General features: G+C 33.3%; 1 protein-coding gene across 2 annotated transcripts in view; it reads right to left on the bottom strand.

Annotated features, from left to right (window-relative positions):
- The window catches only part of SMCHD1 (structural maintenance of chromosomes flexible hinge domain containing 1), a 114,844-nt gene that overhangs the window by 47,341 nt on the left and 42,946 nt on the right, over window positions 1-24,557 (bottom strand). For both annotated transcript variants that reach the window (XM_031439119.2, XM_010976525.3), the window contains exons 18-28: window positions 19,881-19,958; window positions 19,682-19,801; window positions 16,481-16,625; window positions 12,918-13,014; window positions 11,499-11,571; window positions 9,376-9,515; window positions 8,623-8,757; window positions 6,428-6,655; window positions 3,458-3,606; window positions 2,408-2,496; window positions 1,689-1,807 (exon numbers count right to left, since the gene is read on the bottom strand). In XM_031439119.2, the coding sequence (XP_031294979.2) occupies window positions 1,689-1,807; window positions 2,408-2,496; window positions 3,458-3,606; window positions 6,428-6,655; window positions 8,623-8,757; window positions 9,376-9,515; window positions 11,499-11,571; window positions 12,918-13,014; window positions 16,481-16,625; window positions 19,682-19,801; window positions 19,881-19,958 (1,373 nt within the window). The remainder of the gene's footprint in view (window positions 1-1,688; window positions 1,808-2,407; window positions 2,497-3,457; window positions 3,607-6,427; window positions 6,656-8,622; window positions 8,758-9,375; window positions 9,516-11,498; window positions 11,572-12,917; window positions 13,015-16,480; window positions 16,626-19,681; window positions 19,802-19,880; window positions 19,959-24,557) is intronic.

Here is a 24,557-nt window from a genome sequence, read left to right as displayed (position 1 = left end):
GATGTGGAAAAGATTTTAAGAAACAATGACGTATTAAAAGTACTTTTTAATTTAAAAAAAACTTTAAAAATAGTGTTTTTTAAAAACAACTTTGGTTTCAAAAAAACCCCATAAGGTTCCGTTTTCTCTCTGCAGAGACTAGGGATAGACTCCTATTGTTTGTTTGAAAGTGAGTCAAGATAGTATCCCTTAGTTGTAAAACAGCAGCATTGACAAAGAAAGTTAATCTGGCTGAAAGATGAGCCACAGGAGGAGAGACGTGTGAGGCTGTGCTGTGGCGGAGCACTATGGGGCATTTCAGGCCATCCCAAGGAGGGGGAGTCCAACTCTATAGCACAGAATGCTCATAGGTCTGATGGGGGACCAGAGGATGGGAACTGAAAACTGACACTGGATTTGGTCAGGTGGTACAGGGCAGAAAAACATAATGGTAGTGGCTTGTCGGGGAATGACAGTAAAGAATGTAAAAACAGAGTTTACAGAACTCTTCTAAGAAGTTGTACTACAACAAGGAGAAGAGAAAGAGGGCAGTTAAGAGGACAGGGATTCAGGACCAAAGGAAATCGTGGGTTTTTTTGGGGGGGATGGAAGCAGGCGGGGAGTCGGGTTTAAGATGAGATATTATAGCATGTTTACATGCTAATGGGAATCTAACAGTTAGGGAAAACAAGATGTAGGAAGACAGGTCACAATTTAGAAGTAATTTGTGAATGAAGATGGGAGTCTGCAAAAAGTGACAGGAAGCAGAAATTGTTCGTGCCCTTCAGTGGGAACACAGTTATCATCTGCAAAAAAGGTGAAGCCAGACAGCGGAAGAACCTGAAAGTCAAAGAGCAAACCTCATCTCTTACAGTAAACAAAGCACCATTAAGAGTTCCTGAGCAGGGCTAAGATACAGTGAAACAGGGTGTTTCTGGAAACTGGAAAGTAAGAGCATTAACAGGTTAGTGGAAATAGAAACTCCAGTTAGGAAGGGCAACAAGGAGGTTACTCTTGTGATTATTCTGTCAGGTAAAAGGTGTAATGGAGGCTCCAAACTGAAGAAGACTTTTAAAAATCATTAAATGCCCTAAATGGATTCAACTTTACTTGGGCCTTAGAACTCCTCCTTTCTGATCTACTCTAGCCTGGCAGGTTCCTTGAAGGCTCACTTGCAACATCTTCTTTTCTCAAAAGCTGTCTTTAATCTCTCCAAGAGGAATACATTGTGTTTGCATGCTCGTTTTAAACTGAAATAATTCCACCAGGGTTCTTATTTTTCAAGCTAATCTCAATTAACTGCACAGCTGCAAACTTTCACAACTAGTTTTCTCTCAGGGTTTGCTATTTAATGCACAGACATAACACCAAGAAATTTTATTGAAATAGTTTTTACATGAAAAACTACCTTTATATACATATCAAAATATGTAAGGATGAAATGATATGATCCGTGGAATGTGCTTCGAAGTGATATGGTAAGAGGGGACTGATGAATGCTGAAAGCTGACTCATGGGATCATGGGCATTACTTACACTATTTATCCTATTTTTGCATATGTTCAACATTTTTCATTAATAAACTTATTTTAATGCCTTTTGTAATTTTTCATTGTAAACACTGAAATAAAATCTCTTATTTTTGTTCTCCCCAATCTTTTTGTTATATATAAGCTGAATGGAATAGCTATTACAGAGAAGAGACATACCTGAAAAGTAGTCTTCAAATGTGAGCTATCAAGTCCAATTCCAGCAATTCCCAAGGCAGACAAAGAACTTGGAGAAAATGCTTGAATCTGATTTCCATACTGATCTGTAACTATTACAACTATAAAAAGGGGGAGGATGTTTAATTTTAACTGTTTTAATAAGATACAAACAGCCATAAATACACTTAACACACTTCATTAAAATTATACTTAGAAACTCATTCTAACTTTGTTTTCTAGCATATTTCTTGTAAAACAGTAACTATACTTGTTTCTTTTATAATCACTATAAAAATGTCAAATACTAACGTAAGTACACTCATATAGATATATTTAACATGATGCTGATGTTAATCAAATTTTTATCATTAATATTTGAAGTAAATAATTTAGTATTATGTAATATTCTTGATGTAAGAAAAATACAGGATACATATAAAGTCACTAATGTATTTACTTTACATTCGTGATATTAACTATTACTATTATTATTTATAACAAAAGTCAACATTTTTTTCAACATATTATTTTTGCCAAACTGATTTCACAGGTCAGCATGGGCAAAGATAGTGAAAATACTTCAATCTTCCCAATGGTGGATTTTAAAACAGTCATTGTATATAAATCCAAAGCTTTCCATTCAGATTATATAAGCCAAAACAAGAATGTAAGGACGTATTACAGAAGTGCTTTAAAGAAAGGAAGCAGGCCATACCAACCTATTTCTCCTTGAAGCTCTTGGCCCATCTGTACTGTTTTTCCACCTTTTAATTCACATTTTAGATGTTTAGGTTCATCAGGAAGTGGTCTGAAAATGGTTAATAAGTTAAAAGCCTTACTTACACAATTCATTGTAGAAAAAAATTAGTTTCAATATGCTAAAAAGAAATACATATAACATTCATTTTCTAAAACTTAAATATAGTAACACCCTCTCCAAATACCGTAATCTATATAACATTGCTATTGACACAAAAGGAAATAGAGAAAAGATAGCTGGCAAAGATAGTAGAGAATACTGACCAAAAATAAATAAATAAATAAATAAATAAATAAATAAATAAATAAATAAATAAATAAATAAATAAATACACAAGTGTTAGATCATAGTATCTCTGCTGGATTAAAAGGAAGCCAGACAGGAGAGCACTGAGAAGGAAAACAAATGGGTCAGTAAGAAGGGCTCATCAAGAGATTTGGTCCTGGCTGAAGAGTCGTACATTTGACAATTTTATCTCAAACATGGAACTATTCTAAGCATTGGAATAGTACAGAAATGGGTAGAGGAATCAAATAGGAAAAGGTCACTGAAACAGAGGTTGCCAAGGAACTGAGAGGCAAAGGTGAAAGATGAGTTTTCCATATTTTTACTTCAGTCTTTCCTTTTTCTACCAGGTGGACTCAACTTTGAAAATCATCACTAACCAATGAAAGAATTCTTCCTTCTGAACAACACACTGACTGATCGATCACACTGTTATCTTTTGTATTTTTCATGTTTTTGTCATTTTGCAGGTGTTTTCACTGTTGCTTGTCCTAGGAGGGTTTTCTTTTAATGAAAGTTCTAGTTCTTACAGACACCAGAGGGCCAATTAAGCAGGAGTTATAGTGATGTTAAGAATTAGTCACTATCTCTTCAGTGAAGCTTTATTTAAAACCTGTGAAAATGTGTACATTAAAAAGCAACAACATGTGTGATCTGGAGAAAAGTACTTTTGTTGCCATATGATGAATTTTGAGATATCTCAAAATGCAATATGCCCACAAACCTTACTGTAAATGCACTTTCCAAAGACACATGATCATCTTGGAATGAAACCTGGCAATAGCGCATATCTTTTACAGATGTTGGTACTTGCACATCAGGAAGCAGACCCTGTAGCAAATGTTCTTTGTTAATCTCAGGAGTCCAATTAACCTAGGAGAAAAATCATGTACTTAAGAATAATATAAAGCTTAATCTAATGCCCTCCTACTGCCACTTATCTTACTAAAGACTCTTCATTATAACCCACACTCCCCAGCTCCAAGGAAAAAGAAAGGTCTTATATGAACAGAAATGATGGTGGTTCAGATATTACTATGATGAAAGTATCTCCTTCTTTGTCTTTGCTGTTTAATGTTGCCGTATCTTTCAATGCAATAAAATAAATATCCTTGTCATTTCTTTAGCATTTTCCCACAAGATTATCACTGTGGTAATAATAATATATAAATCAAATCATGTGATCAATTCTGAGAAGTAATAATTGTTTTGTTTTTTTTAAAGAATCTTATCAATACAGGTTTTGAATGAGATCTAGGCGGACTCTTATTCAGCAAGGTTGAGAAAACAGAAGTTAAATCCACTGATGTAATTAGTATCCTGGCCACTTGATCTTTATCCACTCTCGGATGCCTTCAGGTCCAATTTTAACTTTACATCTCTTAAACTCCATTTTTATTTGTTATTTGATCCATTTTTAAAGTTAATTACCCTACTTTATCCTACTTTAACTTATAATCATTTCTATTTAAGAATTTTTAGCTCAACTTTATGCTTTTAAGCCTTCTGTAGTTGTAATACCTATATCACTGATATTCCAATATTCTGATCCTAGTTTATGTTGTTCTAATTTTCTTAGTCACCTTTTTATCTTTTTAAACCATCCTTTATTCTTTACCATACCCTTTTTTCTTTAAGGACGCAGCAAGCAGGAGTTACACAAAGAGGCTCTCTTCCCTCACCCTAGCTGTGTTACTTCAGAGAATTCCTAGGTCAGCTTAGGTTGACTTTCCTCAATGTTAGAGAATTCTCTAAAGACCACAAAACCACTTTAGGGTGTATAAAATTAATTTAATAAAAGTAGTATTTAATATCCTTTATCGTCAATAAAGAGGGGCATGTTTTAAAATCTTTGGAACCCAAGACGTATATAAACACTAGACATATATAAACACATTGCAAAATGTGTCAACTGCAGGCCAAAAGCTGAAAGAATGGCAGAAAAGGTTAGATACAGAAAGAGGCTCTCCAGTCAATGTTTCTTCTTAACCTTGATAAGAAACTAAAATGTGGAAACATTATTATTAGAAAGCAAGGAATCAGTTCAGAAACCAGGCTGCTGGCACCATTTTTAAACTACTCACCCTGAAACCTGCTGATAGAGTTAAAAACAGCTTGCCTCCCTTCCAAGCAGGATCAGGATTATTTCTCTTTCAGTCCTCCCTTCCCTCATTAAAGAGGGAAAAACTAAAGTGGCGGGAGCAAGGGTTATTCCAAATAAGATTTTTAAAATAATGTCAGCTGAACCCCTGTTAAATAATTCTCTTAAAGTGTCAGATTCTCTATTTGGAGACTCAGGATGGCTATAGAATAGAACAGTACAAAAGAGTAATTTCTATATCCTGTCCCACAAGAGCAACTCTCTAAAAATTTAGTTAACTGAGACCCCTTATATATGGGTCCACAAATGTTGGTTTTCCAGAGACGGGGATGTTTATCTCTAACCGTTTTAAAGAAACCTGGATTTTTAGGAAGTTCTTTTCTCACATAAGGTTTGCAGTTTTTTCCTTCACACATGCCAAGGAATAAAGCACAGTTAGTTCCATTACAATGCTTGTTTTGAAAATGCAAATTTGTTCAAATGTAATTAAAATATCAGGGAACACTTTCAGTATAAAGCAATTATGCACCTAGTTGAAACAAGCAATGCAGGAATACACAGAACAACATACCTCAAACACCTACCTACCTCAGCTGATTTTGTGTTGCACCACACATGTCCACGTCTAGTGGAATTTCCACCCCCTTACAGTTAACTAAAGCTGCGATCCTTCCTGCACTCACCTCCACAAGCAAGGTAAACTGCCATATTATGAGAGTGTTTATGAACTTTGTAATCATTTAATACATATTACCGTTACTATTTACTATTAGTTTATTATCTTTTTTTCAAATGGGTGACTGATGAAGTTTAAGTTCTACTATTGTACCTCTAATTCTCATTTTCCCTGTAAGTAAGCCCTGTCATTTTTTCATTGCACCATTTTACATAGCACAGTGACTTAGGAATGCATGCGTTTCGTTACAGCAGATTTAACTGTACTTTGAAAGCAGCAGGCATAGACTGACCACTATTCTTTCAATCAATCATAAGAGGAGTGCTAGAACTCTACTTCATGTGATAAGAATCTAACCATTTAGATTTGGTTAAGTGAGATGTTAAATTTTCAAAGTATACATTCACCCTATCAAGGTGCAAATGACACATTTAGACGGCAGCAGATATGAGGACCAACTGAAATGACTGAAAATTGACCAAACTGTTTTCTAAGGATCACGCTTTCAGAGTGCTATACCAATTTCAAACTGCCAAGTAAGGGGTCTGTAGTCAGCAAATACTGTTTACCATTTCCCTTTAACAGATCTTTTATTTAGTGTCTTCAGAATAGCTACAAATACATGACTTTAGTGAAGTGGTGATCCTGGCTGCAAGTGTAGAAATACAGTTGGTCATCACTTGAATTTTGTTTGTCAAAATCATTTTTTTAAGTACAAATTTGTCACACATGAATCATTCACAGTTCAAGCTAGTACATGAAAAAACATCTTATTTAGCCTGGGATTTTAAGTAACAGGAGTATTTCTGTGTGACAAGCTGCTTCTTAGAGGATACCTTTTAAGACTTGTTTGGAGTCTTTCAAGCATAAAAATGTACAAAATTTTTGCAAGTAACCAATCTGCTTCAGATACTTACTTTAATCTTCTCTGCTAAAGCTGATGTTATATGGATTTCTCTTTCTCCTTCATCATACATTTGAAAAATAAGATTATGCATAATATCGCCTGCTATCCAATTAACCTCATCCTGATGTTTGATCTGGATTGCCTTCTGTCCTTCCACGCTGAATATCTGTAATCTTGCAACATGGCTACTGGGAAGCAACTTAATGGTCTTCTCCACAGGTGCCACATCTTTACAACTCTAGGAAGAGAGGAAAACACAAGTACACAGTGAATGACATCTGTACTCAAAACATAGTTTTGGGCTTTAATGGTGATCTTTTACGCTGCTTAAGAATTTATTTCCAGTATTATGGGAGATCATCTTATGTACTGTTAACATTCATAGGCTTCCTCATTAAGAGTACTGTTACTGTACTGTTAATAATTCTATATTTTATACCATCAAGTTATAAATCATTAATGAGAGTGGCCACATTCTTAAAACCAAAAACTACCATATTTGGACTTAAAAGAATTATCTTCCATTGTATTTCTAAATTTACTTCCAAGTGTTGCAAACTTGTGAAATTTTAATCACATGACAGATTTGGTCATTTATTAATAAGAATAAAGGTGTAGGAAATCAAGAATTCCCCATAAAATCAGAGACGAATAATTGCCGTAAAATACATTATTTACGATATCAGATTACACTGGAGCTTCTAGAGCTTTTTCAATTCATTATACACTGTGGCAAGTGGACAGAGTTGCTTGTAGCTAGACAGGAACTCAAGATGCCCTGAAGGCTGAGATGGCGTATTTGTCATTTGTTGTGGGCACATCAGTGTTCCAAACATTAGTAAAGATGAGATGGTAGGCTACGTAAGTTGATTTTAGGTACACAAAAATACAACATTACAAAATTATTTTATAATCCAGGTAAAGTGCATTCCACAGGTTATAAAAAATTCAAAATGAGTCTAAGCCTAAAATACCTTTACAATCTTACTTCACTCATGTCTCCTTGCTCATCCAGTCATTCCTATCAAAGCCCATCCATATGAACAATGACATATTTTAAATTCCCACCTCACAGAGTATCAGGCAATAACCCACCTATTACAAGCACAGTTTATTCACCTGACTCAAACTCAAGAGTCACTGCTTTTGGGTAGTATTTTCTAACGGCATTTTACAAGATATACCTTGGTCTCTGTCTTAATTCAACTGATCTGGACCCATGGTGTTCTGCCTACTGCTACTCTGCAGTATTTACATAATTATATGTAAATGCTCTCTTGCTTTCAAGCCCAGATTCCTCCCTAACTCCACGCCTTTTCCTCCTGAATCTTCCTGATCTTTTGCAAGATAGTATATTCAAAAATATGCTGCCCACATTATGCAAAAAAGGAAATGCATAACAAATATTTGAAGATTATCAAATATAACCAGCTTGGAAAGAAAAGGTTAAGAATAAAGTCAAATTGTTTCATTTTAATTAAAAAAATAAAAGCTTTTACCCTTTTGACTCAAGATCTATTAGTTGATGTATGGTTAAAAGGAAAACATCAGTTAATCAACTGATCAGGTTATTCATCATCTATCACCCACATCAGTTATGAAGAAATCACATTTAGGTATTTTACTTGCTTAAGTATTTGTTATCCCATTCAACAATCTTAGGAGATCAAATGCTTTTATCAACTGCTTGCTCTCCTCCACGCTGGCTTCACCTTCAGCCATGATGTATATTCAATAACAACAGTATCCTACTGGCACATTAACACAGCAATCTCTTTATATGAAAATACTAATTACTCTCTAAATTATACATACATATTAAATGTTTATATATTCTTCAGTGGTGGTTAAATAGGGATACTGACCAAACTTCCTAAGAAACAAGTGTAAACTATAAGAAAAAAGAGAATAAAATAAAACTAACAGATAACTGTTATATTTTAATGTAATAAAAAATTAATTTTAGGAACATGTACTCAATAATAGCTAAACATATTATAAAAGGTTAGATCAAAAAAACTAATATTTGATACAAAATGTTATTTACTATATCATCTCATGTTGCCTTTTCTTCCCTCTGGCTAAAAGAACTGCAAATATCTCATTTTAAAAAGTCAAACACCTTTACATAAAATATTAAAAGCTGTTAAAGAATGTATGTATAAAGACTCAATACAATATCAATGAGTAACAGTAACAACTTACAGGTATTTCAATTTTTGCTTTAAGCGTCTGGTCTTTTTTAATATTCTGAACTTGAATTGGTGGTCCTGATAAAATACTGGTTCCAGTACTACTGCAATCCACAACGTATATTGGAAGGTTTGGAGCACCTGAAAACTATTGGAAGCATACAAAATAACTTAAGACCTCAATCAAATGTAACTGATTATTCAATAATTGTTATTTAAATTTTCAAATAATTCACCACAGCTACTACTTCCGGCTATAAACTAGACAGTCTAAATTTAATTCACTAACAGTCTATATAATTTCTGAACAAAAAGAGTAAGTTTCTATAATTCTAAGTAAAAATTGTCTGTTTTTGAAGAAAAAACAGCTTCCTCAATCCTTATTCTTCTTTTTTCCCCACTCTATCTATTTAGGTTTCCCTTTCCTTTTTGTGGTCTTTTACTCATATTCATTTATCCATCCATCCCTATTTCTAAAGGAGATTTCCATCATTCTATCCATAAGTTAATACTTCATCTGAAATGAGGCGGATGGACCAAGGAAGGAGATGGAAGGAATCCATAGTTCAATACTTGGCTGGCATAGCTGGCACCTTTATTGGCTTAGGGATGCTGAAAACTATTGGCAATGAGATATTCCACAAATTTCTCCATGGAATAATCATTTCACTATCTAGATACCATATAAAACTTACCATTAAGGAGTCATTTCCATTTACTACCATGGGACTCAAAATCTACATATTCTTATCTTATGATAGCTTACCTTACAATGAACAATCAATTTTGGTTGTGCTGTTACATTGTCTGATTCATCCAAAACTTCTACCTGAAATGGGAAAGCTGTTCCATTTTCAATAACTAAAATTTCAGAATCAGGTTTCACTTTCAATCGACAAGGAGGACCTAACAGAAAATTTATATAATGAAACACAGAATCAAGTTTCTAAGACTGAAATGTTAAAATAGCAAAAGAAATAGCTTTTAACTATTTCAAGTTTTAATATTTTTAAAATGCCAAGAAAAAAAAAAGAAATATGCATGTTTAATCATTTCTATCCCCAAAATGCATAGATTCAATACATGACCAGACCAATATATGCCTCAGCTGTAAAAAATGTCTAATGTCCAGACTTAGTTATATGCATCAAGCTTAGACAGTGGTAACTCATACTATAAAGTACCCAAACACGTAAAATCTTTAAAAGATTCTGGAAAGAAGTATTCACGAATAAAAGTAAAATTGTATTAGACTACTTCATTTACTAACTTTAACTTTACACAGTGAGACTGATTTCTCTGGCATACTACACACTTGTTTTAGATAATTTTGTTCAAAGGATCAGTTTATGTAATGACATAACCAGACAATTTACTTGTTATGTCACCCACAACACTGATGTCATAAGCAAGTTACACCACAAGTTTCCTCTGGGTTAATAAAAAAGGGTTCACACTTCCACAGCAAGACCACTTGATGTGCTCTATGAACACTGTTATTTTAAAATATAATTTATATTAAATACTGGTAATACAAGTTTATAAAGAACAGTCACTGCAAACATTTAACTTAATAACATCAGTTAATGTTTGTTTTTCACTATGTACCAGGCAATGTGTTAAGTTTAAATTAGACACTATTCTCACAATCCTTACAGTGACCTTAATCAAGAAGGTAATATTATTATGCCCATATTATGGATGTGGAAACTGGGATTGAGAGAGATTAATTATTTTTTCCAGGTTACATGGCTACTAAGGTGGCAGAGTCAGGTTAGGTCCTAGTTTGTCATTTGAAACCTCTTGACCATTATTACTACACAGTCCTACTTCCTACCTTCACTCTCAAATTCCAAAACAGTCACAACTACCTGGTTACTAAGAATTTAACTTGAATAGGTTTGAGTAATCTATGCGTTTTAGCTAACTTCTTAAAAGTCTTTTAAGTAATAATATGCAACAAGTTTTTCTTATACTTCTACCAATGGGTCAATTTTCACTTCTATGTCAGTTCATGCTTGAGGGAAAGCTCAAACTATGTGAATTTGTGAAAGGACATAGCTAACATGTTTCTTTTCATTAAAATCAGTACAAAGGGTCACATATGACAAAGATATGATCGTGGTAATAGTTAATATCAGAGCTAAAACTTACATACCAAGTACTGCTCTAAGTGTTTTACAAGCACACACACTTCTCACTCTGCACAATACCACTAGTGCAAACTGGAACTGTATCTTCTATTCAGTTACGACCAAAACCATGCAAAGCGAGGGCTGTCTACATTAACTCATTTAATCCTCATAAAAACCCTGTGAAAGAAGGTATTACCCCCCTTGCACACATGAGAAAACTGAGGCACAGAGCAAGTGTACCTCACTGGTAAGTGTCAAGAGTTCAGACTTAAATCCAGAAGGGCTAATAGCAGAATATATCTCCGTAAGAGACTGACTCTCCAAGTAGCCAGCATTTTCTACCATGTGTAACTTCACTGTAACTTCATTTTCAAGGTGATAAATCATTATTCACACTAACAACATAAATGCATAAGAAATTTTCTCCTTAAAATATGACATACTTACAATTATATCAGAAAAGGTAAAGGATAGATCCAGCTCTAACATAAGCCTAATTAGTACATCCCTAAGAACAGTTCCCCAATATATTTTCAATATTCACATTATTCTCCCAAGATTATTTTGAGAACTCCACTCAAATCTTCCTAAATGTTTTCCTGTTTTTAATCGGTTGTTTCTGTCAGTGCTATGTTTGACATTCAAATGTATTTTTAAGACGTATACCATAGCCAAACCTAAAAACACTTCTCCTTTACAAGTACCATTATACTTTATCATAAAAATATAAGGAATATTTCTTAAAGTATACTACCTGGCAGTAATCTAATTTTCAAAATCTGTGAGTCTTCTTTTAAACCCGGCAGAATAACCTTCAGATTAAAATTCTGTTGAAAAAAATTATTTTAATTAAATCCAAATCCTAAATAAATAATTTACCACCTGATTTATTTTTTGCTTTTCATTTTCACACCATTATAGAAATCTACTCAGCAAATTTATGCTAAAATTATCATATATATGTATGAAAGAGATGCAAGTGAAAAAACCCGTTTTCTCTATAGACCATAGTCTCTTCAAATTCAAAAGGAATAACCTCTGAATAGTTATCAGAATCAGGATGGGCATTATGAAAAAATGTGGACAGTAGTAAATGGAAAAAACCCAAAATCTAGACATATCTAAACACAATGTGGTGTTCTGGATTAGGTCCCGGGATAGAAATGTAATAGTGGAAAAATTGGGGAAATGCTAAAGTCTATAATTTTGTTAACAGAATTATATCAATGTTAATTTCTTAGTTTGGGTACACATATGATAGTTACATAAGATGTTAACAGAGGAAGCTGGGTGAAGAGTATATGTGAACTCTACACCATCTCTGCAACTCTTCTTTAAAAATAGTTATTTCAAAATGAAGTTCTTTAAAATCAAGAAATCTTTTTTTTATCTAAGTCAAATTTTCCACCAATTTCAAGTTCTTTTTCCAGAAAAATCTGAATTCAGGAAGATACACAGAACCTGATATTTGATTTGATTATACAGTGAAGTATAGTATACAGTACTTAAATAAGCTCTCATGCTCTATTTTAAACATCATTTTGACAGGGAAAAATCTTAAATATATACCGAAGGTAATGATACAGTGGGGAAAACAGTAACGTATTACTTAAGTTATTAGCTATTGTGTTCCTTTCAGTCATATTAATCTATTAGCTGCTTTATATACCTAACTGAAAAATTACCCTATTAGAATTTATGTCTTTACCACCCCTAACTTTATGCCTCTCCAAACACTTTCTTTATCCAAATACCAAACCCAAATATGTTTATACACAAGTAAGCTAAAGTTTCTCATATTTTTGTTTTTCTTCTAAGAAAAATATTCAAAAAATGGATGGAAAAAGTTGGAGAGAAAAAAGAAGCACAGAACTAGGAAACTGCTGAAAATAGCTTTGAACATGAAGAGACCAGAACAAAAATGACTACAAATGAACATATTTAATTCATAAAATTTAAAAAACAACAGTAGCAAACATACTGGTTTTTCTCAGATGTAAATGCTGATGGTTAAGTTGGGTGATATGATCCTGATTAATTCCTAAGAATCTGACATTACTGTCATCTTGTCACAAAAACAGGTTATTCAATTTTAAAACTCCAATTTCATTTTTACCATATTTTTCTTACAATAAGAAATAAACATATTATAACATTCATGTACAAAGCTTACCTTCCCTTGACAAGAGTTTACAGGGCCCTTAGCTGTAACACCTCGAATTACACAATTTGGTCCTTTGGTTATTTCTTCATAATGTACAGATAAACCACTGGAAAAAATAAATTACGTTTTAACTTTCCCTCCATTACCTGCAAATAAGCTGTAAGTGTGTTCTGGTTTCTCATATACCATTCTTCTGTTTAATTCATTTTTCTAATATAATAGTATTTCTTAAAATAGGGAGAAATAAATGAACACAAATTCCCATGAATTTCTTTTACAAAGAAAAATGGTAAAACAGGTATTGAGAGGTGATATTACGTGGCCAACTGGTAAAGATAACGGAAGAAAACAATCAAGTGCTAGACCACGTATGCGGGCTGAAGAAAAGGAAATATCCAAATCGGTCAGCTCTAAGGATATCTTTAGATTTTGCCCCCAGTTCTTTCAAATCCTTCACCCAGTGGGATTTCAGAGAATTTCTGGCACCTATTAAACTGAATGACAATATTAAATAAAATCCAAATAATCAAGTACACTCTTGTGATAATGTAACCTTGTTAGAATGCATACTGAGATTCTCTAATCTACTACCACAAGCAATGTGATTCCTAAATCACCTCTGACCACGTGTAGATCCTTACAGTGCCACTTGACTCCGTCAAGGGATAAGGTTAAAAAGAAAAAAAGGGCGAGGGGAGAAACACCATGACAGAGAAAAGGACTAATTTTTCTGATGAATGGAATTTAAATATTTACAGGTATTATATGAATAAGTTGTAAAAATTAAGCAACATGCCTTGTTTGGAAAAAAAAGCTGTAAAGAGGCATATAAGGTAAAATAACTTCCCTGGGAAAGATGGACATAAACCACACACATTTACTTTCATGAGATTCTCTCAAAGCCTCATTAATATGAGAACAAAGGGATTTCTTTCAATTACTATTACAGGCAAGGATATGGGAGGGAAGAAAGAAGACAGAAGGACAATAAAACTTGGCTACTAAAAAAAAAAAAAAAAAAAAAAAAAAAAAAAAGGACAGACAAGTGGCCAATGGCGTAGTATAGTCCCAAGAAAACTGAACCATGAAACAGCAATGGAAAAAGCTGGAAATCAACACATACAATAGAAATCCCAGGTACCACTAAGGAGTTGGTGTTACTAGGTACCTCCATTAGTAAGGTAAAAAGAGAAAGGCAAAAAAAAAATTAGGATCCACAGATCTCTCCTCCCACCTCTGGCAGATGACTAGAAGATTATTCTCTGAAAAGGTTAAAATTGAGAATCTCTGAACCTGGGGACAAAAGATAAGTTGAAGGAAAGGATAAAATACTAAAAAGAAAACAAGGGGTAATCCTGGATGAACTGCACACGAATACTGGTACTGAGATGCTCTCATCCCCCAATCCCACCATAGTCTTGTTCCTGGACTGGACAGAAACCTGGACAGCCAAATTATTCCCCTCTAGGCAAGAAACTAAACATTTTTCTTTGAGAAAACCACTCAGCCCAAGAAAAAGACCTCAAGATGCAACAGGATTTCCCCCAACAAAGTGCTGGAGACAGATCATCCTGTAGTGGAGTTCACACTCAATGGCCTCTCCCATACTCTTACAATTTCCTACATACATTTTAGTTCTCCACCATTTATAAGCAGATAACCAATGATTAACCAGATATATGAAGAAAAGAGATAAAAAAAAAACCCAACAAACAAAAAGCAACTAACTTGAAGACAACAAAGATTATCAGTGTAGTTAACTTTTTAACTACTGTTTATTAACCAGTAAAAAAATGTATTACATTCATAAAAGACCAGGATCTATAAAAGAATATTCAGAGAGCCAGGAAGAACACTTGAAAATTAAAAATACAGCAGAAAGGAAAAACTCAATGGAGATATTGTAAAGGTAAAGTTGAGAAAGTCTGTCCAAAAGTAAAGCAAAAACACAAAAAGATTAAGAAAAATAAGGCAGAAAAACTAGGAAAATCAGAGAACCAGTCCAGAAGGTACAACATCAAATAAATAAGGATCCTAGGAAGAGAAACAGTGATGATGGAAGGAGAGAATGAAGCACTTCAGATAATGAAGAGACCTATACAATGATGAATAACTAAAATTTTGCCCTATTGACAATCAAAAGTAGATCCTATAAGCTTCCAGACAGAGTATGTAGGAAACATAAAAAATAAAATTAATCAAAATGAGTTTAAATTTATCAGCAACACTGGAAGCTAAAAATGGAAAAATAGAGCAGTGCTTTCATAATTTTGATGGAAATTAGTGTCCAATTTTCAATTCAATCAATCCAGTAGAATAGAGCAAGTATTTTATCCCACATATATCCTTTCTTAGGAAACTAGTGAAGGGTGTGTTTCAGCAGAAGGACAGGAACATGGATTCTTTTAAAACTGGAGACTGATGAAAGGTTAAATGTGAAGTAAAATAAGCTACTTAACACTCCCACAAATTCAGGAATGTTTCCTCTCTCTGAAATGTAATCATCAATAAAGGTAAACCTCTACCTCCCAGTTTCCTGGGCCTAACTTCTGATCAACTTACTCCAAACTGCAAACTCTACACTCAGTCTACACTTAGCAATTTTTCTTGAAAACATGAAAGTGTTCGGTTATATTTATTTATCCATGTAACAGAGTAAGATTTCCTACAGTTCGTGCACTCTGTCAGGTTGTGATGAGCATCACATTCTGATTTACTGTTTATTCGACCATAAAATTGTTTTTTTTTTCCTCTTCTCTTTGTGAAGAAGTTTTCTAGGTTGAAAGAAGGTTTTGTTTTTAATATATTTCCCCAACTCAAAAGACAAATGAAATCCCCAGGATGAAGGTGAAGGAAGATCACAGAAGGACAAGCATAAGAACAACTGACCCAGATGAGAGCATGTTACAAAGTTGCAAAAGAGATGTCTCCAAGAATATGAAACCAGTAAGTTATCTATGCACCAAACTTCTTGAAAAGAGACCAAACAACTGGCAGAGAGTTAGGGTTTAATTTATAATAAACTTAGCAAAGAAAAAAGGTGTAACAACAACAAAGCTGTGCAATAAAGAAAGTGATTAGCATATACATAATTGTAATAAAGCAAGCACTATTGATCAAGCCAGAATGTAACTTGATTGAATAAAATAAATAGGAAGGAGGTTTATTTGTAATACAAGTGGCAACAAGATAGTGTGTTCTCATCTTCTGTCACCTAAGTAAAGAGATAATCCTTAAAACTGAAGAATCAAGAAGTAGCAATATAAAAGTTACTTAGATATATGGCAGTAGGTACCAAAAGATTCAAGTAAGAAAGCTCAAAGTGGTTGAGAAGTGGATTGCGGGCAGGGTGGAGAGGGCAGAGAGAAGAGGAACTACTCTTTTTCATACAAGTTATCAAACTATTTGATTGTTTAGGCTATTGATTTTTTAATGCAAAATTTTTAAAATTTAGGTAATACTGAAAGAAAAAAACAACAACAAAGAAACCCACCTAGAAAATGGTCTTAAAAAAGAAAAGAGTGAATATTAAGCAAATATAAAGTCAAATACAAGTTGATTCTTCTAATTACCTTGCTTCAAAATCTGGCTGAATATCAGTTGATAGTTGACTAGTATGACCAAATTCATCCTGAAATTCCAGAGGGATGTTGAATGGGACTCCAACACGGAAAGGAGGATCCAAAAGACCAAATGAAAATTTTTCTGGCTTGCCCTCTTAATAAAAAAAAGTAAACATGGAAAGAAAATTCATCAGTCAGAAGATTCATCATAGGTAGAAACATCCATTTATATATGGAAAATTAGACTATGATAAAGAAGGCATTTTAGATCTTTGCAAAATTTATATAAATTGTAACTATAATTCAATATAAATTATGACTATACTTCACTTACGGAAACCATAAAGATGTTTCTCTCATACATGTATAAAAGTAAAATTCTAGATATAAATGTTTCTAAGCTATGAAATTATACGAATATAATAAAGAACTATGTTTATAATTTGATCACAGGAAAAACTAAGGCAAAACATAATACACAATAGATATACAAAGATATATTTGATAAAGTTTAAAATACTTTATTAGATACAATAAACAAAGTTAAAAAAGAGGCTCTATGAGAAAATATTTGCAACGTATGCAATAAAGAATTAAAATTCACAATGATTAAAACTTCCTATAAACAGCTACTCTCAGAGTGTGGTCTCTAGTCTAATTTCAAGCCATCCCCTGGGAAATTATTAGAAACGCAAATTTGAGGGTTCACCTCAACCCTATTAAGTCAGAAACTCTGAGAGTGAGGCCCAACAGTCTGCGTTTTAAAAAGTTCTGCAGGTGATTCAGACATAAACTCAAATTTGAGAACCACAGCTTTACACTATTAAAGTAGGCACAGCAAAGGATCAAGCTTTCACTGACATATAATGTCCAATAAAGGCTAGAAGAGGTATACAACCTAATAATTAAAGAATTAATTTAACCGCCAACTAGACTAAATAAAAATACATTTAAGTGGCCAGAAATGAGCATAAAGATATTGGGACTCTCAATCTGTTGGTGACGGCACCATGGACAACCTTTCAGGAGGCCAATTTGACAATAAATGTATTTAAAATGTTAAAGCACACACTTCAGCTTGGCAATTCTACTTCTTGGTATACACCCTAGAGAAAATCTAGCACACGTACACAAAGCATCATAATGTTTTCCCACACAGAAATGTGATTTGTAATAGCCAAAAATTTGGAAAAAACTGAAGTGTTCATCAAAAGAAAACTGCCAGAACTATAGCACATCCATGATGTGGAATGTGTTCCACAGCTGTTACTTAAAGAATGTGGTAGATTTGCATGCACAAAAAGGAACATTCTCCAAGGTGGCTTTCTGATTAGAGAAGGCAAGGTGATCACAGGCACTTAGATCCGCTCTCTAAAACCTCACAGCAGTGACATGACACAGACATTTTTTTTAAAAGGCCTAAATGTGTAAAAACAGTGAACAAGAAAAAAGACAACACGGGGAAGAGGGTGTAGCTCAGTGGTAAAGTGCATGTCTAGCATGCATGAGGTCCTTAGTTTAATCCCCAGAACCTCTATTAAAATAAACAAATAAATTTAAAAAATAATAAACCTAATTACCCCCTAAAACAAACGAACAAACAAAAAGACAACAGTAAAAGAATCCAAAAGCTGGAGAACCTATTGGCAACTGTAACTGCCTTAGCAGAAAGACTCAAAAAATAGAATCTCCAATTATCAACAAAGCAAGCAGAGAACCAATTTAACTCACAGTATGGAACACCCAAAAATCTCAAGAATGGCTGTATCAATGGAGTAAAATTGAAATAAAAAAGGAAGACTTGCTGAAGTCCACTTGAGAAACAGTTCCCCAGATCCCACCCCTTAATACATAGAGCCAGTCAGCTGCCTTCCTCATCAACAGCAACAGATGGAAGATTTCTTCTCTGGGGAAGGTAAGACTAAGTCTAAGGAGTAAGGGACACAGCACTACCAAAAAGTGTCATGGTTTACTGATAACAGGAAAACCAAGTAAGTGAAAGATTAATACAGAATGTGAAACCTCCAAGTCTGCCCCAGCTTGGCTCCCCAAATGCTGACACCCAAATGTTTGTACTCCACTCTGGGGAATTTGAAGAAAGAGAAAAACCTAAAATTCTTTTATTATCATCTCTCTAAATGAAATAAATGTTCTCAAGTGTTCTATTCTTTTTAGGAATGTTAACTTAAAAAAAATTTTTTTAACGGAAGTACTGGGAATTGAAACCAGGATGTCGTGCATGCTAAGCATGTGCTCTACCACTGAGCCATACCCTCCCCCCTCAAATTTCTATTGCTCAATGTGAGCAAATCACTAGTAATGTAAGAGAGCATCCAACAGGAAACAGTCAGAGCAAACACGAAAAAAAACACCAAGGAGGGAACAGGCTATAAACAAAGTTTAAATGTGTCAAGAAAAAAAAGCCACTATTATTAATAGCCTCAGAGAATAAAGATACTGAATCCATGCAGTAGGAAGAGAATGCTTTGAAAAGGAATAACTAGAGAAAAAAAGATTTTAAAAACTAAAAAATGATAGCAGAAAGGAAAAATTCAATAGAAAGTGTAGAACATCATGTTAAGGAAGTCTCCTATAAAGTAGAAAAATAAAACCAAGAGTTGGAAAGCAGAAGAAAAACAATTATTTGTACACAAGTCAAGAGGTCCAACATCTTAATATCAGATGTAGTAGAAAGAAAAAAACAGTAGGAAATCAAAGTAATTCAAGAAAAATTTCTAGAATTTAAAATTTCAGAAACTGGGACCATAACTGAATCACTTTGCTGTACACCTGAAACTAACACAACACTGTAAATTAAGTATACTTCAATTTTTTAAAAAAGTTAAAAAAAAAAAAGAAAAAAAGAAATTGGGACCCACCCACTCCCCGATGCCCTGAAAAATCAAAACATGTGGGGATTGCAGAGGGAAGATGGGAGTGGGTGGATGGGGAGCTGGGGCAGGGGATTAACATGCAAAAATCAGGAATCAGAATAACTTTAGGCTTTTAGTAACAAGGGGAGCAAGAAAACAATGTTTTCAAAAAAAAAATTATAAGGAATAAGATTATCAAGCAGAATTATAAAGCCATTCTAAGTAAGACCAAGAGGATTATACAACTGGTTAAACATCTTTTGTTAAATTATCTATTTCTCTCTTGATTTAAAATGCCACCTTCAGCATATAGTTTATATACTGGTACTTTGCTTACCTTTAACAGAAAATTTAATTGCTTTAGATGGTAGTGCTCTTCCTGCATAAGTGTCTGCATTACTTTCATTCAATACAACTTGTAATTTCAAAGTATAATTCCCCAACTTTTGAATATTTTCTGGAAAAATTAAGAAAAAATTAAAATTCAAGTAAACATAATATTGATACAATTTTTAGCATTCAGAATAACTACTCACCCATTTTTTTAAACCAGTAAGGCCATTTTCCTCCATGTTGACTAATGTGTGAAATGATTTCTTTATTTCCACTTGAAGCTTAATAAAAGAAAAAATATATATACCTTAAGATACTGAATATAGAACATGAGTATGAAATGATGTCACACTGGCATCAAATACCTATTTGCTGTACATTTAAAAAAATAGTCTTGAAACTTCGAAAGATCTAAATCTATCCTATGCAAATCAACAGCATAATGAAAATTTATTCATTTGGCCCATTAAAATTCCTTTACTTCAATTCTTAAAAATGTATCTGTAAATAAGCTTAACTGGTACAAACAAAAGAACATAGAGAAACTTTTTTCTGCTATGAAAATTTCTCCTTAAAAAGTTTTCTTCAAGATTAAAATAGCATAATTTATTTACACAGAGTAACCTCTAAGACCCAGTGATCTATTAAGAGTAAAAAGCAAGGAGTAAAAACATATGCTACCTTTTTTATAAGGAAGGGAAAGAACACATTTGTACTTGCTTAGCATTATAACAGGAAACACAGAGAAGATAAATCAAAAACTAATAAAACTACTATCTAAAGAAGGAGGAAAAAAACAGAAAGATGAAATCACTTCTTTGAAATATTCATTGTTACTTATTTTTGACTTTGGAATGATGTAAATGACTAAAATATTCACAAAATGAAATTAAAATAAAGCAGTTTATAAGCAAAACCAAAATGTAGGTAGGTGATACAACCACATTAAAAAAAAATTATTTTAAGTCACTTTGACTTTAGAATTCCCCCCCCCCCACTCTTTATACATACAGAAAAAAACTCTAAGGACAAATGGTACTTCAGCAGTCAAACTTAATCCAGGAGTCTTGTTATTAGTAATTTTATAATTATCATTATTCTGAAAGTACAGGATAAATCAAGAATAAACTAAGTAAGTAACTGCTAATGTTAAGAATGAAGATTTTCAACATACAAGAAATAAAAGCATAAAATCAAAGTGGTTAAGTAAAAACCCAAAATATCAATATCAATTCAGTTTTTCTTCCCTTTTACAAAACTATTCATGGTTAGCTATCAATTTAAAAAGCTTAGAAGTAATTTCACCCAGTGGCCATGAGCAATCAGACCTCTATATACCATTCCCCACTGAAAGGCACAAGGAGTAATGGGTGAATCCAGGTCTAGGGTAGAACATGTATAAGAAGATTCTAGGGTATCTTGAGCCAGAAAGGAAGAAAGATCAAACGATCATATCAAGAAAACAGAGGAGCAAGCGTGAAGGCACATCAAAATTAATGAAGCATGTTAAATCTATAAAACCCATAAATTCACAAAACACTTATACAAAAAAACAAAGAACCAGTCACTGAGCAGCACAGTACAGCACCAATTCCTGACTGGTAATTTGCAATTAAAGGAAAAGAATTAAGTCTTTATGCTGCATTTCCTGTAAAAGTTGTGTTTCAGAGTAAACCAATGGCCCTAACTGATAAAGGAAATATCTTACTAATAAGTAAATTAGGAAGGATAATAAATTGGGAAGAAATTAAAGAATCGAGGAGGGAAGAAAATCACCATTTTGCATACCAAATAACTAATTCAAGCAAAAAATCATTAATGGATGAAACCATTATATGATGGATGAAAGGAGAATTTTATAATCATAATAGCCAAATGAATTCTATAATCCAACCTGGCAGCACTAAAAGTGGGACAACTAATTAGTCATCAAATGCCTCTTGATGTAATACCATAAGAAACACAGATTCACTATGAAGGATTGGTTCTTGCTTTAGGAAAAAACAAATGGTGAATCAAAATTTATTCAAGCTTTCAGGATAACTTTCAGTTTTCAGGAAATAGAACAAATAGTGGAACAAGTTAAATGATATTCCAAAGAAACAAACAAGTATGTGAAATACTCTACAAGTGAATGGGTTATGTCGGCAAATTACTGTCACAGAAAAAAAGGGAAAAGGGGCTACACTTCAGTGCCTTTTCTTCCAGAGAAGAAATATATATATATTATATACATATACATATATATAATATATGTACCTTATCACCAAAAAACAACTGTAAAAGATTTTAGAAAATCAGGGAAATTTAAATTGGATTGGGTATTAGATGATACCAAAGAATTACTGTGATAACTGAAAATATACGTTTTTAAAGATGCATGCACTTGAGACTGAACCACAAAAAAGGACACATGACAGCAAGTGCAACCAAATATTCCATAACTGTTGAATTAGGTTAACCTACACATATCAAGACCCATTACATAACTCTGGTTTTACCTGTTTCATTTGTAACAGAAAAAAATGTAATTAAACTATGTTGCAATTATAAATCTATAATGGAAATCAAACAGTAAATGACCAACAGAAGTTCTCTAGAAAAGATCAAGCAACTTTTTAATTTTTATGTATTTATTCAACAAATACTTAATAATTATCTCCTATATACTAGGCACTAGAAAACAGTGAAGAATATAAATATCCTGTCTTCACAGAGTTTCTATCCTATAGAGCAAGGGGTCTGTAAACTACCTTACTGTTCATGGCTGGTTTCATTCTAGAATGGCAGTTAGGTCGTTGTGACAAAGAACTTATGGCCCTCAAAGCCTAAATATTTACTACCAGATCCTTTACAAACACTTTGCCATCCATTCTAGAGAGCAAAGACACATTTAAGAAATAAAATTTCGAGTTATACAAATAAATTTAAGGAAATAAATATGAAACTGGAAAAATTTTAAGAAAATCTCATTATTATAAGAAGACTCTCTAATAAAAGCGACAACGTAAAACCTGAGAAATAAAGAGCTTCTCAACTTTCAAACGATTTGAAAGTTTTAAGCACAGGAAATATGCAAAGGTCCAGAGGTAGCAAAATTGGGCTTGTATATGAACAAAATAAAATGCAATTATAATCAGGAATATGGTGAATGAGAATAAATATGGTATGAGATGACACTAAAAGGCAGACAGCACTAGATCATGTGTGGAGTCTTGCAGGGCCATGAAAAGCCCACAGCTACCAAACTTAATGATGAAAGACTGAACACTTTACCTCTAAGATCAGGAACAAGACAAGGATGCCACTTTCAGCACTCTTATTCAATATAGCACTGGAAGTCCCAGGCAAAAACAAAAAGAGAGAGAGGGAGAAGAGAGAAAAGAGAAGGAAGGAAGGAAAGGAATCCATTTTCAAAAGGAAGGAACTATCTCTGTTCATAGATGTAGAAAAATTAAAGATTCCACACAAAAATTTTAGAGCTAATAAACAAATTCAGAAAACGTGCACAATTCAAAATCATGTTCACAGACTATTAAGATGACACTAATAACCCAACTGGTCTACAGATTCAATGTAATACCTATCAAAATGCCATTTTTTGCAGAAATATAAAATCCATTGTAAATTCATATGAAATCTCAAGGGACACAAACAGCAAAAATGATCTTGAAAAAGAAAAACAAAGATGGAGGACTCACACTTCCCGATTTTAAATTTTACTACAAAGCTACAGTAATTTGAATACTGTGGTATTAGTGTTTAAGGACAGGCATACAGACCAATGGATAAAGAGCCAAGAAGAAATCATTGCACATATATATGGTCAAATGACTTTTGACGACGTTACTAGACCAGGCAATGGGGGAAAAGACAGTCTATTTGACATAATGGTGCTGGGAAAACCAGATATCCACATGCAAAAGTTAATATACAAAAGAAGTTAACCTATATAAAAGTTAACTCAAAACAGATCAAAGAACTAAATGTAAGAACTAAAACTGTAAAACTCTAAAACATTCAAGAAAAGCTTTATGATGCTGGATTTGGCAATGACTTCTTGTATTTGACATCAAAAGCATAGGCAACAGAAGGAAAAATAAACTGGACTAGATCAAAACTAAAAACTTTTCTGCATAAAACGACACCATCACTGGGGGGAAAGGAAACCCACAAAGCAACCCAGACTGGAAGAAAATATATGAAAATCATGTATCTGAAGATGGATTATTACCCAAAATGCATAACTTCTACAACTTAACAACAAAAAAACCCATCTAATTTCAAAATGAACGAAGGATTTGAATGGACATTTCTCCAAAGATGGCCAATAAGCACATGCAGAGATGCTCAATTTCACTGATAACAGGTAATGCAAATCAAAACCACAGTAAGTGACATACCACAATTAGGATGAGTTTTATAAAAAAAAAAAATTAAAAAAAAAAAACAGAAAATAACATATGTTGGGAAGGATGTGAAGATATTAGAACCCTTGTGTACTGCTGATGGGAATGTAAAACGGTGCTGCCACTGTGAAAAATAATACAGAATTAGTATATGATCTAGCAATTCCACACTTGAGTATATACCCAAAAGAATTGAAATCAGGGACTTGAAAAGATATCTGTACACCAAAGTTCATACTATCATCATTTTTAAAAGCTAAAGTGTGGAATGAACCTAAGTGTCCATTAAAGGATGAATAGGTAAACAAAAAATAGACATGTAACAGAATATTTAGCTTTAAAAAGTAAGGAAATTCTGACACATGCCAATAACACATATGGAATTTGAAGATATGCTAAGTGAAATAAGCTAGACACAAAGAACAAATATTACATGATTCTATTTATATGAGATATCTAAAATAGTAAAAT

The sequence above is a fragment of the Camelus dromedarius genome, chromosome 32 (assembly GCF_036321535.1).
Source record: "Camelus dromedarius isolate mCamDro1 chromosome 32, mCamDro1.pat, whole genome shotgun sequence".
Lineage (NCBI taxonomy): Eukaryota > Metazoa > Chordata > Mammalia > Artiodactyla > Camelidae > Camelus > Camelus dromedarius.
Note: the sequence above shows the minus strand (reverse complement) of the source record. Positions and strands in the feature narration are given on the sequence as shown.